The 18352-nt window shown below is 35.9% G+C and overlaps 3 protein-coding genes across 3 annotated transcripts; all 3 read right to left on the reverse strand.

Annotated features, from left to right (window-relative positions):
- Nucleotides 1-889: 889 nt before the first annotated feature.
- Nucleotides 890-3823, reverse strand: LOC147296993 (Transducin/WD40 repeat-like superfamily protein). Its single transcript, XM_086253863.1, has 11 exons — nucleotides 3682-3823; nucleotides 3492-3588; nucleotides 3330-3391; nucleotides 3177-3239; nucleotides 3013-3072; nucleotides 2842-2898; nucleotides 2615-2657; nucleotides 2040-2117; nucleotides 1606-1924; nucleotides 1373-1526; nucleotides 890-1265 (listed from the first exon to the last, which is right to left on the reverse strand). The coding sequence occupies exons 1-11, from the start codon at nucleotides 3781-3783 to the stop codon at nucleotides 1176-1178; spliced, it is 1125 nt and encodes a 374-aa protein (XP_086109989.1). The 5' UTR covers nucleotides 3784-3823; the 3' UTR covers nucleotides 890-1175.
- A 3987-nt stretch (nucleotides 3824-7810) lies between these two features.
- LOC147296994 (uncharacterized) lies at nucleotides 7811-8616 on the reverse strand. The gene has a single exon (XM_086227669.1). The coding sequence runs from the start codon at nucleotides 8606-8608 to the stop codon at nucleotides 7997-7999; it is 612 nt and encodes a 203-aa protein (XP_086083795.1). The 5' UTR covers nucleotides 8609-8616; the 3' UTR covers nucleotides 7811-7996.
- Nucleotides 8617-12288: 3672 nt separating this feature from the next.
- On the reverse strand, nucleotides 12289-13248 carry LOC147296995 (uncharacterized). Its single transcript, XM_086227660.1, has one exon. The coding sequence runs from the start codon at nucleotides 13175-13177 to the stop codon at nucleotides 12449-12451; it is 729 nt and encodes a 242-aa protein (XP_086083786.1). The 5' UTR covers nucleotides 13178-13248; the 3' UTR covers nucleotides 12289-12448.
- Nucleotides 13249-18352: the final 5104 nt, after the last annotated feature.

An 18352-nucleotide genomic window follows, 5' to 3' on the forward strand; every position in this document is an offset into this window, starting at 1 on the left:
AGAGAGTGAGAGAGAGATGGGAAGCTACGTCTTTGTATTTGTTTTTTTTCTTTAGCTTTGTCTGAAGTTAAGGATTTGAAATTTTTGCGGGAAGTCTAAGGAAGGTTGTTGTGGTTGGGAGAGTTACATCTTTAACTAACAAACCTCTCACCTCTGTATCTTTCCCACCAAAACCCAAAAGAAGAGTAATATAGTGTGCAAATAAGGCCCTACAAGCATCAAGCATGCCTTATAAAATGGGCCTCGACACTCCACAGGCATGGTAAGATAGATGGTTCCACAATTTGTTCAATTGATTCGTTCTGGGTTTTTGGAGTATTAATCTTAATCTTGCTTATTACTTCTTAGTCAGTACCTATGTATTATGCACAGCAGCACTCACAAGTAGCAGCGTCATCATCGGGAATTTGCCACACATTTGTGAAAGAGTTGGGAACATTTTTTTCGCATTTGGAAAAATATGAAAAAAGTTATTAACCAGATAGACACATGTAATTTCCTATCGAGTGTAATGGTAGTTTTGAACCTGCAGATTTATGGGCAAAGGTTCTTAAAGTATACTTTTTCTCTCCCTTCTTGGATGATGACATTCAGATAAACAGAAATGAAATATTCAATTTTCAAAGCTCGGAGAATTCATGATTCCAGATTTTTACCGATTAAACTGTTTGATAAATTACCCAAAATGTGGTAGATGGGACAATAATATTTGGACAGATGTCATATATGTCTATATGATATTTGGTAAGAGTTATATACAATCCATAATTACAATTCCAATTTTTTTTTTAAAAATGGTCTTTTCAATTGTAGATAAAAAAATTTCTCCATGGGAAGCACTGATGCCATGATAGACTTTACAAGCTTGTGTTTATGACATACCAACATAAACTCTAAAAACAATACTAACATGTAATACCAACAGTGACAAGATACAGAGTTACAGACTAGCATCTAATATTTCCCAACTTAGATAATTAAAAAACTTCTACAGGTCATGGGATATAGGGGTGAGCCCTGAAACAGAAGGTTGCTGGGTCAAGTCCAGCAGGCTGACTATGGGGATCAAGAATTGCATATGCTCAAGGAACAAAATGCAAAGAGTAAGAAAGCCAGAGATGAGTTTGCCACACAGGACTATTAGCTTCTGCAGTTAATGATCGTTCAGCTTTAATCTATGCAATCGAATAGACCTTTACCACCTTAGTTGTATCACAAACAACTAGGTTTTCCGTATCAGCTGGAGTGGTACAGAGCCAATTGACCTGCCAAGGTATCGAATCCACGATGAGAAGATTCACATAAAATCACAAGGAAGGAACAAGAAACTGAAGTTCAAGAAGTAATGGTCAAAATGCAACAATAAACTCACTTTTTTGCTGAGGTTGATGTTCAAATGTATAAGATCACCACTGCTTATAGTTTGTCCAGCATCAAGATATCTGGTCCAATCCCAGACCTTTACCAACTTATCATTTCCGCCAGAGATTATAAATCTTCCTCTATCCCCAAATAGCGAAAATGCCCTGAAAAATATGAACTAGTGAAATAAGTAAATTAAGCTTTGTTGGGAGTCCTTGGACTGCATTCAAGTCAATTACTTACACGCAAGACACAGCAGCAGTATGACCGCCTAATGAGTAATCCAAATGCAACCTTTTCCTTCCATTTTGATCTGGGATTTCCAGGTCAGCACCTTTCGATCTTGATTGAGATCCTTTCCGAGGTTTTTTAGAACCTTTTGACCTCATAGAAGCAAGTTCAGCTTCTATATTAATCACATCAACTGCACCATCACCCCTAGCCACAAGACAAACCTCGTCTAATTTGTCTAACATATCAATTTCTGGAACGGCTATTGCGTGAATAAAAGCAGGATTGAAACACTGTTCCTTGTCACCACCATTATCTACGTCAGGCAAGCCTGCAGTGAGGAATAGTTAGCAAGAATTGTATAAAAATTCAATCCATCCAATGAACCACAGCAATTTCTATCTGTTCTTATAAAAGTTATAGATCACAAAAGATAGATGTTTTACCAAAATTTATAATTTTGTTTGGCCGGCCCTTGGAAAAGTCCCACATTACAAGCTTTGAATCAAGACCTCCAGTAATAACTGCCCAAGAAACCCCAAAACAGTAATCAATTATCTGTGAGTAGAAAGAGATGAAAGTTTCACCGGATTTTGCAACGAACTCACACTGAGACAACATCTATGCTCCATGTGCCTTGTTCAAGTAAATCCTAAATATACCTAACAGGGGGCTCCCAATATAGCTAAAATTTCAAATATAATAGCATGACACCTAAACATGCTAAGAGACACTTAAAGATCCATCCAAAAGTATCATGCTAGATGTATAATTCTTAACACGAAAGGGAATGGCCTTCATTTTTCCTCCAAAATACTGCCAACCAATATTCAGCGATTTCAACATGCTGAATTGATGTATTGCATGCTTGTATGCATATTTAATTATCTTTTTAAATGAATGTAATCATTAACTGTACTTGATGGTAAAGATCCTTTTTTTTTTTTTGTTGGAAACTTGCCAGGCATAGTGGCATACCATACAGAGAGAGAGAGAGAGAGAGAGAGAGAGAGAGAGAGACCTTCCCAAGGTCTCCAAGGAAGGAATTGCACACTGCTGCATATCTATAGCATACAGTTAAGATGAAAGAAATACAAGGGAAGGTCTCAGGATGGGCAAGCAATTCAAAGGAACAGAACATACTTGGAAGGAAGCAATTTGGAATTCAAAAAAGGAAAAGATATGCAGCACGATATTTTGTTGAAAATTCAACACTTGGTCAAGTGCTTGAACTATCAAAAAGGATACACTTGTATGCCCAGCTCTTAATGTTTTGTAAAGGCATTGCTGGCGAATGTCAATAATCTGCCACAGTGATCACAGTAAGCAGCTGAAATTGTAAAGCAATTTACATCATGAGATAAGCGAATAAATTACACATCAATGGAAAAAACTGCAAGATGGATAATAAGGATGGACCTTAATATCACCGCCATCATCGGCAGCAGCGAGAAAAGTGGACTTAGAGTTGCATGCAATCTGCATAGACAGCAAACATGCTTGCAGATAAGCTCCTGAAAATAGGTATCTGTAAGTTTAAGTTAATGAAGCAATCAAAGCAATGTCTACCTGAATCCTGATACCTGATTTATCTCCTCTTTATTATGACCATAACTCTCCAGTAGCTTCCATGAGCATGAGGTGCCCTTCAAAATGGAAAATAAACTCTATACATTCAACAAGTAATAATCTCAAGGAAACTAAAACAGAGAGCATCCAGTAGAGTTGATGATTACCAGACGCACATCAAAGCTCTTGACTTCCTTCCCCGTTGAAACATATATCATGTTTTCATTTCCTGAGTCAAACAGAAAAACCCAATTTCCAAATTTTCAATTTTTATTTTGTAAATGACTCACACTCAGACTCAGAATCAAAAACAGTGTTTTAGATTTTACCTGGCCTGAAGCACAATGATGAAATAGCTTCCTTTCCCACCTCCATAATGTCCATCACATCTTTGCATCGCATATCAAACCAACAAACGCAGCCATCCTACATATAATTTCGATACGAAATTACCCAATTTGCTAAATAAACATGCAAACACCACAAAATTTTGATTTCAAAATTCCTCCATAAACATACCTCTCCGGCAGTGGCGACGAGGCCAGGGCTAGAAACTGAGGCGACGCAGCACGTGGCGGTGGCCTTGTGACCCTTCAGTCGCCTTGGCTTTGGGTCCGTCATCTCCGCCTCCAACCTCTCTTACTCTCTTCGCTCTGGTCTTTCGTCGTCTAACATTGTCATGCGCTGAGGAGTCGGTGCTGTTACTCTTGGGCGTGTTGGGTTGGGTTAGGCTATCACCAATTGGCCCAATTCAAGCCCAGTTCATTGGGCCCAGCCCAGAGTTACTGTTAAAATATAATGGGGCTCAGCCTATTTGATTTCAAAATGGGGGGGGCTGTTCAGACCACCCTAATCCACTAAGTTGACCACCCCACTTAAATTTTTACCCCTTTTTGCCCATTTTGCCCCTACATTAAAAAAAAAAAAAAACCATCTCCAATTTTGGCCGGCCACCCTCCCCTCCGCCGGCGCAACCCCACCTCTCCCCACCGCCGGCGCGACCCCACCTCCCCCCTTCGCCGGTCGACCCCACCCCTCCCAGGTGAAGACCCACCCACCCAGGCGAAGACCCGATCGACCCAGGCGAAGATCCGATCGGCCCAGGCGAAGACCCAACGGCCCCTTCGCCGGCGATCTTCCTTTTCCGGCAGAGTTGAGACGCCGGACCACTTGGGTTTTGTTCCCCAGGTCACGGCGAGTCCAACCCTGGTCTTCCCTTGCTCATCCGACCACCGTGTGCGGCTAATCGACGTCGTGACTCGATCGGCCCCTTCGTCGGCGATCTTCCTTTTCCGGCAGAGTTGAGACGCCGGACCACTTGGGTTTTGTTCCCCAGGTCACGGCGAGTCCAACCCTGGTCTTCCCTTGTTCATCCGACCACCGTGCGCGGCTAATCGACGTCGTGAAGCTCCGCGGCGGAGGGGAGGGTGGCTGGCCAAAATTGGAGATGTTTTTTTTTTTTTTAATGTAGGGGCAAAATGGGCAAAAAGGGGTAAAAATTTAAGTGGGGTGGTCAACTTAGTGGATTAGGGTAGTCTGAATAGCCTCCCTTTTCAAAATTCTTATACTAGTTTATTGGACTCTAATTTTGATATGTTTTACTCTAATATGACAAATTCGACCTCGATATTTTGATTCTTTCACATTTAAATCTAATGTATCAAAATATGAATGAAAATACATTAAAGTACAAAGTTACGAATACGAATACATCAAGCTACGATGTTAATACACCAAGGTCCGAATTCTAATACATCTAGACAATTGCTAGTATACCAAAATACGAATACTAATACATAAGTATAAATGCTAATACGTGAAGGTATAAATTCTTATACATCAAGGTACAAATTGTAGTACATGTGAGGTATGAATTGTAATTCATTAATGTACAGATGAAAATATGTGAATGTATAAATAGTAATACATCAAGGTACCTATGGGAAGGAATCATCATCATATAACTGTAGAACAATATGATTGACCTGAATCTTCTGTATAAAGATTTGAAAGAGAAACCTAAGCACAACTAAATAAAAATCTTAGAATTAGAATGTTCATATAATAACTGTAGAAGCAACAGTATGAGCCCACAATCTGAGATTGTCTTTCATGTCAATTTCATTGCTTAAAGCAGGAAACCTCCAATTCATTAATTGCTTCTCTTTCTCTTTTCGGTCCCTCACCTCCCAAGCTTCAGAAAGGTAAGGCCTTGAAATTGTAGACTCATCAAAACCCTCATGTTTTTGGCCATCATCATCCTTCATTCCTAATCTTTGCAACCCAGGAATGATTGAAGCCAAGTATGAATCCCTCTCTACTTGTGAGAAAACAATACCCAGATCCATAAACCCTTTTAGCTCTTCTAATTGAAGGTCGGACAAGCTCCTCCTTTTACTTCTTTTCCTTCTTCTCCCCCTTGTAACCTTCATTGGTGACTCACACCTGTAAGACTCATAGAGCTTACTGGTTTGTCTTCTTATTTGTCTATTGAGGATTTGGAGCTCAAACCAGTAAGAATCATAGAGCTTCATTACTTGCTCTGCTTCCATCAAATTCATCAATGGCGTGGCAGCTAAAGAAATTAAGAACAATTAATGCCTTTAAACTTTGAAGGCTTTATGTATGGAACTTCCTTTGTCACATAATTTGGCCTTGGTGTTGTCCGGATTTTACTTTCAAAAAAGTTCAACCTATTGTTATTGCACATTTGCACGCTTTCCATTAGCCTTTCTTAGTTTCTTTATTCATTTCAATCTTTATTTAGTTTCCGAGTGCACATTTCCAGGAAAGCAAAAGTGATTTGAATTTGTGGGTCCTCTTAATTTCTTTCATGATTTTCTTCGTGGTAGGTATCAATGTATCATTCGGTTCATGTCCTAATGAAAATTTTAAGCAGACTTAAACTCGTGGGTTCTCTTTATTAGTCTTTCTTTATTCATTTCAATCTTTATTGGTTTTAGTTTCCAAGTGCACACTTCGAAGAGCAGGTTCCCTACCCAGTTTGGTACCCGTTTTGGTAGCTTTTAATCAAAGCCATTGGGAGAGCAGTAGAGAGAGAAAGAAAGGGACAAGAAAGGCTTTCAATGGCTTTGATTAAAAGCCTGGTACCAAAAGGGGAAACAAGCTGGGTAGGAAATCTGCTCTCGCACAGTTCCAGGAAAGCAAAAGTGATTTGAACTTGGACCCAAAAACCACAAAAGTGATTTGAAGTCAACTTGTGGATCCTCTTAATTTCTTTAATGATTTTCTTCGTGATAGGTATCATTCGGTTCATTTCCTATTAAAAAATGTTAAGTAAAGCCCAGTCTATTATTCAATTACTAGAATTTTAATCCACTAACACTTTTCACTATCCACATAAGAAATATTATAAATCTAGAGTTAATTGCATTAATAGTTTATTTATTTTTTTCAAATCTCAATGTAGCTTATAAATTAAATTTGGTTACAATTTGGTCCACAAAATATTTGAAGTGTTCCGATAACAATCCACACCGTCCACTTATGTTGGATTTTCGTCTATTTTGGCCTTGTGAATGGACAATTTTGTCCCTCAAAGTCAGCCTACGTGCGCCGCGACACGTGGCTAAAATAGCCAAACATGCAACATGATTTAACGGATTAGATAAAACTGAAACATGTCAAACATGTTGTGAACTAAATTGCAACAACATTTAGTTCGTAGATCACATTAAAATTTTTAAAAATTAAGTAAACTATTGATGTAATTAAGCCTATAAATCTACAAAAACATATCCCAACACTAGAAAATCTCATTACAGTAGAATGATCCAATTCCAATTATAAAAGACGAATTTCACATGGTTGATGGATTATAACAAGTGATCATTCGACCATTCAAAAGTTAAAAAAAAACTAAACAAATCGCTTTCAATCATTTGAAGCAGAGAAATTGCATCCCAATGGGACAATATCGGCCGGCAGTAGAATAGACTAGCTATCTAGGAATGGTCAATGCATGTATTATTACGACAAGTCGACAACAGATAATGCATGTGAGCTCTTTCTTTTCTAAGCGCATGTGAACTGAATAGGGGTACTTGCACTGCTGCGTCCTGACTACTGAATTGGGTACTTGCATAAAATGACAAGACTTGTTGAATTCAGCACAACTTTCTCTGTGAATTGTGGTGTTTGAGATTTTTAGTACGAAGTTTCCCAGAACCTCTGCTTAATAAGCCAAGCGTTATGCATTTAACAGGAAATGAAGAAGCTGCTGTTGATAAGGACAGGTTGGAAAAGAGGACCCTGTTGAAGGGAATTGAGTTGAATCAAAGTCATGTGTGATTGGACATGGTTTATGTAAATTGTGCTTTATTGAATGTTTAATTTCTCAATTATTCAAACAGTGAAGTGAAAGTGTGAAACTGAAACCATCTCACATTCATTTTATTACATATCTGCTCTGCCTCAAATTCTTCCTAATATAGTGAAATAGATTCTTTAGTACTTTAAACTTCATTGCTCAACTTTTTAAAAAATAAACTTCTTCCTGAAATAGAATCTGGGACTTTTTTTAAGAACAAAAAGGGAAATTATGGAAGAATCATCTTGATCACACAATGTTAAATTCATCTAAGTAAAGAATGAAAGAGGAAGAACAGAAGAAAGAGCAAAATTAAAACAAACTTAAAAAATCCTTAATCACATATCAGATCAGTACATTGTCAAGGGCACGAGCAGATCAAACAACTTTAGTCACATATTAGTCAGACAGACAGACAGAGAAGCAAATTAAGGTGAGATTAGTGTTCAGAGTCTGTAAGAGATCAGTCCTAGGCTCCTAGCTAGCTAGAAACTGGTGGTTAATTTATCTGACAGTGGATGCAACGGCATAAGCCCATGACTTGAGATGCTCTTTCATGGCCATATTATCACTGATTGAAGGCATTGAATAATGTTGGCCTCCAAACCTCTGATTATACCCACAATTTTGCTCAAGCATCCAAGACGACCAACAAGACCCAGAAACCCCCTTCATATCAAAACCCAACTCAAGCTCTCCAAAGATCTTTCTCCTACGTCTTTGCACATTTCTCTTGCTTCTCCTCCTCTTCTTCTCTGTTGACCATGGACTTGGACTTGGACTTGGACTTGGGAAATATTCCACCACTTCCATAGCAACTGGCTGCTTCACAATCTCTGGCTCATCAGTCTCATCAGTAGCAAGTTCAGAGCATTTGGGGCACCTTGGACCCCAATTTCCACCCTCTAATGGAGACTCCTTCTGCTGATTCTGAGCAATCGGTGACATGGGTTTGGACGACCCTTCATTGACAGGCTCTTCAACATGCTTAACTGAAGTGGTGTATAAACATTCATCACTAGCAGCACCCAAAATCTCGGTTCTTGAAGTTGAAGAGAAAGCATTGCTGAAGAACCAAAGAGAGTCCATGATCTCCATGACCAGTGAACAGTCCATGAGGAACAAAATTGACCAACAAAGGCCAATGAGACCTGTGAAAATGAACAAACAAATACTTAAAGGAAAGAGCAGAGTACAGAGGAGCTTTGTATTTGGCGACAGTAGTACTTGGACGGACCCTCTACGTCGCAATATTGAATATTCTCATTCTATGTTGTCGTATATTACCAGACTAGCCTTCTACCTTTGGGATTTTGTGTGGAATCTTTAAGGGTAGTTTAGTCATGTGGTAAAACCAGTGGGCAGTGGCAATAGCCAGTGGGCGGGTTTACGTTGTGCGACCGGTTCCGTTAAATTAGGCCATAAAGTTACCCAACGGTCGAAAATAACGTGGATAACGATATAATTACTTAATTTCGACGATTTTTCTGAAAATTATATTATCCACTCAAAGGTAAACTGTTCACACTCATCTATATACCCTACCAGACAACCTGTGTGACAACTGACAAGCAAACAACCTTATTAATAAGGGCATTTGATTTGGTTATGCCTTCGGAACTCAACAATCAACAATACCATGTCGCATTCTGCACCCTCCACAATTAGTACTTACGGATGGTCCATTTTACTAAGGGATTTATAGCCCACCCATTCAATCCTGCATAAGATAGCAAAACTTCTAGTGGCCTTATTTTAGATGTGTACTAAAACTTTTAACAACATTTTTTTTAATAGATTGACCTTTGGGTTTTGACAATATATAGTCTTTGAATACTCCTTGAGTAGTCTCGCAAGATATTCAAATAATTCTTGAGGGAAGTTTGGATATTAATTGAGGGTTAAAATTCTAAAAATTAAAAAAAAAAAAAAAGTTAAAAGTCTTTAATGAAAATTAAAATTGGTTAACTTTTGACATTTTAGCTCCAATTCTAGTCATATGATTCATGGTAGCTAGAACATTCACCATTCATGGCAAAATTAAAACAGAAGAAATAATATATAGAACGCTGAGCATTCATAAAAATAAAGAGTCACATTCCAGTGAGAAAATCAAAAACCCAAAAGTACTTAATTGTAAAGTAATTCAGGTTGTGGCTACAAGTTTCTCTTAGAGGAGTAAAAAATTAAACGGCTGTTGATGCATGTCGTTCTCTTCTCCAGGAATTAGCAGTAATGAAGTCTCATGTACATGACCCACAAGAGCAGGCCTCAGATCCAAAGTCCAAACTCTCCGTCCGGTAACATAATCTCATTTTGTCCCTGTCCAACATAATCAATTAATCATATTCAAATTAAACACTGCTGAAGAGGAAGAGAAAGAAAATGGATAAAGACAATAGACACAATGAAATAAAAATAACGAATTAAACACAGATCATTCTAACAAAAAGGGTGAAACAGAAATTTAAGTATTGTCATTCATCAACCATATTAATATAGATAGGACTCAGCACATAAACATGCACAAACACATAATCAGTCTTTCCAAAATGGCATATATTTGGCCAGTTGAAACCTATATAGCAAAAATAAGGGGAAATTCATATTGAAATATAGCATGTGCCCTAGTACTGGGATCTTCTTAGATAGCAACTGCCAACTGGTTCTTATGATCAGATCACACTATGGAAAAAAAAAACAAAAAACAAAAAACAAAAAAAGATAAAAAATAAATAAAAGATATGCCATGCGTTTATCTAGCTATCCAATCATTTGCACCATATAAATATTATTTCTCTAGCATACTGCCAGACTTCCATAAATCACCACAAATATAAAGATATGTTGAGGACACATTAAAATTCGATGTTTCATATCAACTGAGAAAATTGCACGTTTCTTTGAAACATACAGTAGGGTCCTTCACATCAGGTAATTCTGGAACATTTGGGCGATATGCCTGTTCTTATGAGAGTAACAAAAAGACACACCACTGACAGAAATTGTGTTGTACGTACATCCCACAATTATGCCCAATCATGAGAGACACATAATCATAGCTAAAAAATGAGGGTGCTTTAAATTGCAGTCCAAAATCAAAATAAGAAAGATTATTAACCCCAAATCCAGCCGGTCCAGTACTTAAGTTCCAGCCTAAAATAAGGGCTGTTTTTTTGTCTGATTGCTTGTTTCTTCTTTTGTTTTTTTTTTTTGTTCAACTATTTCATTTTTAAATGTTTATTGATTTTTTATTATTTTTTTGGTCTATATGGCTATTTTTTAAAGTCAGTATTCCACGTAGGCGGTTAACTGTCTCTCAAACAAAAAATTTGACGGAGGTATGTCGGTGTCAAAAAATAGTAGTTGAAGCACGTTTGTGCAACTTTTTTTAGTTGGGGTACTAATTTGAAAAATAGTATTAACCTGAAGTACCTACGTTTAATTTGCTAAAAAAAAAAATATATATTTGTAATACTTGAAACGGACTGGATCAATAACGTTTAGTTGGGCTACCCTAAGAATGGGCCTGAAGGTTTTAGTCTGGTAGTGAGGTCCCTTTAATTTTAGAATAAACTCAAGCAATGAAATCCAATCTTGATGGATTCTTTCTTTTGTCCCCCACTAATGCCCCGAAATAACTTCAGCCACATCATGACGACGCACTTGCTGTCTGACATGGCAGTAACTCATTGGCTGCTTTGCGTTCGTTGACATTGTTACACTGCCATATCACTATCTCAGCCACGTGAATTAACAATTTGGAAATTAATGCGCCAATATGTACAAATGTATCACGTAAGATTTTTTTTTTTCTTTCTGATTTCGTATTACTAGTTAATCATGAGTAATGGCTATGGTTTTTTTTAGGTCATTTACAAATAAGTTAATAAAAAATTTTAATATTACAAATATGTCAATAAACTATTCAAAATACTATTATAGTTAAGATAGACTAAAATGTAATAAACTAAATTATAGACCATACAAAATAGGACATAACTATTACAATAAATTACGTGCACTGCCACTGGTCAAAAATACTTGTCCATAAAAAGTTCCAATATTACAAATACTCGGTTTGTTAGTGTTTATATTATGATTTACTACCAAACTCATTTTATCCCCTAAGAAGAGATGAGATCAAAAACTAAGAATTTACTCTTACAAATAGAAAAAAAAAGCAACATCGATCGCCTGCGTGCAAAAAAGAAAGGCAAAAAAATAAATGAACGAAATCAATATTTAAAGTAAATTCGGTATTAGACGAGGTTATCGACTAAAATGTAATTTGTAATATATCTAATTGACTATTTCAGAACTCAAATTACATATTGATTAATGTGTAATTTTTAAATGTTTTATTGATTTATTTGTAATTTGTTTTTTTTTTTTTGTAGTAGAGTATTATTAGTACATCAGTACATGGTTGTATCTTTTTAATTATAATGAGTTAATGACTCATCTTTTATTAATATATTGAATAAAATGATAATGATGTTAGATAAAAAGATATTATAAATCCGCTTAATTTTATTTTTAGAAAAGTAAAATTAGTAAATCCGCTTAATTAAGATATTTATAAGCAGATGCGTTTCTTGAGAACTTGATGGGTTGGAAATTTCAATGCTTTTTTACTTTTCTCCCTACTCCTACGGTCCTACCCAAGAAGCAAGAAGTTTAAATTTTGAATTCCTCACTTTTTTCTGAAAAAAGTGCCCTAACTTTTTAATTTCTTATTCATGGTTAAATGGTTAATGGATTAGAATGCATTCGAAAGTGCAAATACTCATAAACTGATGAAAATTGTTGTTATCTTTATTTACATTTACAAGATTGTAGAACAATATGTTGATCTGAATCTTCTGTTAAAGAATTGAAAGAAAAAATCAAAGTAAAACTGAAAAAAAAAAAAATAATAATAAAAAATCAGAGGACTAGAATGTTCATGCATCATCATCTAACTGTAGAAGCGACAGTGTGAGCCCACCATCTGAGATTGTCTTTCATATCAATTTCATTGCTCAAAGCAGGAAACCTCCAATTTATCAATGGCTTCTTCTTCTCCCTCTTTCTTTGATCCATCACCTCCCATGCTTCAGAAAGGTAAGGCCTTAGAATTGCAGACTCATCAAAAGCCTCTTGGTCTTGGCCATCATCATCCTTCTTCCCCAATCTCTGCAGCCCAGGAATGATTGAAGCCAAGTTTGAATCTCTGTCTTCTTCTGAGAAAACAAAGCCCAGATCCATAAACCCTTTTAGCTCTTGAAATTGGAGGTCTGACAAGCTCTTGCTCTCACCCTTTTTCCTTCTACTCACCCTCCTTGAAACCTTCTTTGGTACTGAGTAGTACTCTTCTACATGTTTTTTTCCAATTGGGTTTTGTTCCAATTCTGTGGCTTCCTTTCCAGAGAGAATGGTATTGAGTTTTGGTCTGAGGAGGACTGAGTCTGGTGAGAGAGAGCTGCAGTTGAAGATTGTTTTGGAGCTCAATTGGTCACTACTCTTGGACCTAGTATGCAGGGCTGGAATGCGTAAAAGCTCTGGTTTTGATGGTGTTTCTTCAATTTCATGATCTGGGTCTACTTCAAACCTTAATGGGCTTGATGAAATTGGTTGCTTCTTGAGGATTTGGAGCTCAAACCAGTAAGAATCAAACAGCTCCATTACTTCCACTGCTTCCATCAATGGCGTGGCCGCTAAAGAAATTAAGAACAATTTGGTGGTTTGTGATTTTGTGCAACTGTGCAAGTACGCTTTGTAAAGGGTTAATATATAGACCTTCCTTTGTGACATAATTGCCCCTGGAATTGTCCAGATATTACTGGAAAAATTCAACCTTTACTACACGTTTTCCATTTGCGTCTTTCCTTAATAATTAAGGTTTGTTTTACTTTTATTTTCTCCGAGTGTACATCCCGGGAAAGCAAATTAAAATGTAATTTGAAGTTTGAACGTGTTGGGATTAGGTGGCTTTAAGAAAAGGTAAACGGTAAACCCAACCCAAACCAAAGCATTAATTGCGTGTGGTCAAACCAAAACCTGCATGTTTCTGTTGCTGCTGATGCGAAACATGATTGTGCATTTTTGGCTGCACTAGAAACTACAAAGGAACCTTGATATGTTGGTGACATGTCTATCAAGTTAGATGACTGTATGTACCTAACAGCCATGTATGAATCACTGTGGCAATAATTGTTTCTTGCTTCTGACTTACACAAATATGGTAGATACATATATCTTTGGTCCAAGATTTTGACATGCACGTTCAACCTAATTAATTAACAATTAGGTAACTAGCTAGTAGCTAGAGTGAGATCTAGCAGGGCATGGAAGGAGTGGCACTTAAATTTGAATTTACAGTAGAGATTAAAATTAGGATTTTATTTTTATGGACTATCACTGCACGCATTAAAGTATTACACATTTACACCCACAGAAAAATAATTTTTTGAAAGCTTAATTAAGTATTACATCATTTTCTAACTACATAATATGCATGTTCATTTGTACTCATTACATGAATTATTATAGGGGATTATTTATTGATACATCAATTCTCATAAAATATAGTCCACAGGGAAGTATAGCACAATCTTTTGGGGGGCTCCACAATAATCATTATTTTCATAATATTGGGTCCATAACCATGTGGATATGTGGATTGTCATCCTCACCTTGGAGAGGGCCAGCTTTTTAGGTTTTTGTCACCAAAAAGTTGTGGTTTTCTTTTTGCATAATAATTTAAGTCCTATAACAACAGTATATATTTGCTCATTTGCTCATCCATGGAAGAAAACACAATAAGTTGTTTTTTCCTTTTTTTAGTTCTGAACATAATAATTGTTATCTAAACGCGTTGTCTGGACATTTGTATATATACATATATGTAATTATATCAAAGATAAATATAAAATAATATTCATCTAATTATTCATAAAAGATAAGCAAATATAGTTAATAAATGTATTTCAAATAATTTTAAAATTCCTAAACTTAATCTCCATCACTTACCCCTTAGTTTTCACAACGAGTTAGTTCACTGTGGTTGGAACCTAATTGGAAGGAGATAAAAGTTCCATGAACTTTCTCATCTTCTGATCTTTCGAAGGAAAATAGAAAAATAGAAGTCAAATTTTTTATTTGAAATAAAAGTCAATTAAGTAGATACTATATATAATGAGATAGCGTGTGAATTATTAAAAGAAAAATATTATTTTTACATATAAATAAATGATCAAATAGCTACACACATATATATATATATATATATATATATATCCCGGCCAAACAAAAACAAGTAGCTATAAATCTATAATATATGTTAAAAGAATATTCTGATACCGGGATGTGAATAAACCCAGCTGAGCTGACTGGGTCTCCGTGTGTCGAGAGTCAAAATTCATATGCGTCATATGATTTCCAATAAAGCATCCCAGTCCCACGTGCGCATTCCTTTCAACCAATCACAAGTGGAAGAATGGCAAGTTCATTAAACAAGTTCACACTAGTAAGTACTTATTGTTCTCTTCTTTTCTTTTTCAATTTTTTATATCAACTAAGAAATTAGGTATAACTAACTTTTGCTAACCAACAAGGTTGTTATAATTAGGGTTCACACTCTTCTAATTTAAGGGAGAATTAGAGTTCAGTCTATTTTATAAGTTTTTCTTAAATTTTAACTCTAAAATTTTGGATTTTGCCCAAAATCTCTAAGTTAAAACCTAATATGTAGCCTCTACAAAGCCCACTATACACCCTAAGATAGGAAATACCCTTCAAATAAAGGGAAATACTCTTCAAATAATGGAAGGACTTTATTATGAATTAAAATGATTTTCTTATAAATTATTATGAATTAAAAGAATTTTCTTATAAATTTTAAAACACTCCCGATCTTTATTTAAAAACTATTTTTCTAAAAGATTTAAGTCTAATTATCTCTTAAATTAATGACTCAGAATTGTGCGATGTGAAACAAAGCCAGTATGGACGTGCATGTGTACGTTTTGTTTTGCTTTTTACATATATATATATAAACATTTTTATTTATTGTCAACTGAAGAAGGTGGGTATCAAACTGGTCAATTACTCTGCTAACTACAAGCACTTTATGCATCTTTGCCAATAAGCTCATTGGACTAGCTTGGTCAAATATATATTGTTGAATTAGATCGGTACGTAGTTAAGTTGAGAATATAATATATGGGTCACAATTAATAGTCATGCTTCTTTGTTGCACAGCAGCCTCTACATGCATGTACATATATATATATATATATATACGCGTGTATATAACGAACGTAGGGAGACTATTAAAAACATGTTACCTTGGGATGGATGTTGTAGGGTCATGAACATGGCTATAAAATATTTGCAGAGATGAATTGCGGGGCAAATCTCCTTTGGCAGTGAGCGCAGTACTCTACAGATCATCACTGCATGCAATAAAATGACTATGATGCGCATGTGAAGTAGTCAGGTTCTGGCCAACAGCCAAAGGAGTAATTGCCCAGTAATGCATCCATGTATGCATGCATGCCCAGCGTGGCATGGGTTATCTCATCGATCTCTCGATCAGTCTCTCACCCTCTCCATCCCATGATTTTTGGGGATGAGGTGGCCATATGATTTTTGACTCGCTAGCTATATACTTATTAGTTTGTCGATGAACAGATTTGAGGCTCAATATCCTTATATATAGGTGACCAACAGATGAAGGAAGTCCGGAATCGGCCATGTAAAAAAGGATATTCTCAGTACATCCATTACTAGCTAGCCTACCTTCCTTCCTTAATTAGTAGCAGTGAATTGAAAAATAAGTGGTCCTGTAGGCTGTATAGCTTTTATATATTCCAATTGCCACACAAACCCTCACCCCTTAATTAGCCCTTTCCTTTTCTCTCTAATTACCTGTGAGTCTGTGACCTACCTAGCTACTAGCTTGGGATATATGCGCCAACATTCCTTAACTTCTAGCACTCTGGACAAAATAAAAACACAAATTAATATTATATATATGACGTACGTATGATTATCAAATATAACACACACACACACACACATATATATATTATATGTATATGCATGATTGTGCATGCTGTATTCATGTAATTTTCTCAGCATGCTTACATTACTCTGTAATTCCTAATTGGGATTCCTTGATCTAGTATATACGTGGTTAACCTTGATAGTGTACTTATTGTTCTCTGTATATATATTTTTCTATATAATATATTCCTAGTTACGGACGAGCTTTGATTCTACTAATTAATTAAATTTACTGTTCTAGATATATATATTGCTAGGCTAGCTGCTAGCTAGCAGATTGGCTTAATTATATTTAATCAGACTACTTTTTTAATTTGTTGTATAACCACATCTAATTGACATCCACTCGATCAGTTAAAACTAATTAATTAGTACTTAATTAACCAGTTTAAGCATAACCTTTCCCTTGAGCTAGTTAATTATAAAATGCTTATTGCTAGTACATTAATTATTTGTTTTGGGCCATGCAAGTTAAAGCGGTTATATATAATATATTATACCAAAAATATAACTTAATTGATAAATGAGTCATTCTGTATATATTGAAGTGTTAACTTAACCGCGGCCAATCATCATTGTTCTTGACAAGCTAGTATGCGTATGTATTTGATTGTAAGTAAAACGATGATATCGTAGTAACCGGTTTTGTAACAGTGAACAAGTGAGTGCAGAACATATATATCCCTCTCTACTAATTAACGTTTAGTAGTGATTCGATCGAGTGAATGTAATCTAGTAATTATATGTATAAGTAATTAAGCTTTTCATTTTTTCTGCAGGTACCTTTATTACATTAGATATTTTATTTGTATGTGATCTGTATGGGCTCATTTTAATAGTCTTTGGGCCGGCCCTGTTTGTAATATGTATATATGCAGTTATGCACTGCTTTCTAACACAACAATATGGAATATATATCACAAGAACCAAATTCACCACCAACACATCCAGTGGTCCCATTAACTTTGGCCCAAAGAAAAAGCAATCGAAATGTCTGAAGAAATCTAGGCATCCATCCAAAAACCAATTGGCAATGAGAAGAGTAGCCCAAACCCTTATAAGCCACTAGTAAGACCCTTACATCTTCAACGTGAGATTTCTCTCAACACACTCCTGCACGTGTGGCGTCATTTAAGCCTAACACATGAACAATTTATATTGGGTGACGTGGGAGCACGTGTGGCCGTTAGACACATCACGTGGATAATCCGCTTTGATACCATAAAAAAATCTAGGCATCCATCCCAAAACTAATTGGCAATGAGAGGAATAGCCCAAACCCTTATAAGCCACTAGCAAGACCCTCACATCTTTAGACTTTAATGTGAGATTTCTCTCAACAATGTCAACTCCGACACAAGGAAAGAAACATATATAACAAGGAATTACATATATACGCGCATTTGATGATCATAGTCAATCCAATATTTACATGAATTCTCTCAAATTGATGAGCAATTAATTAAATAAGTCAAAATCTTTTTAGTTATTTTATTATTATAGGGTGCCTGTTCACGATATATAAGAATATGATGGAAGAATTAAGCATATATATGCTAATCAGGAACCACCGAACCATGCAACAAGCATTTTAGGAAAGTGATGTGACTGTTGACTTAAAGAAAACAATGCAATATAGGAATATATTATATAGTCAGCACATTAATTGTCACTGATTGCCCTACAATCAACTTGGCATTAAATGCATTAATTCCAATTAATTAATTTAAAATCATTATAATTAAGTAATTCTGAGTTTATCACAGCAGACTCAGCATTAATTGGTCCCTTTCCCAGGAGATTTGAGTA

This window comes from Dryas octopetala, chromosome 1, assembly GCF_963921425.1.
Source record: "Dryas octopetala chromosome 1, drDryOcto1.1, whole genome shotgun sequence".
Taxonomy (NCBI): Eukaryota; Viridiplantae; Streptophyta; class Magnoliopsida; order Rosales; family Rosaceae; genus Dryas; species Dryas octopetala.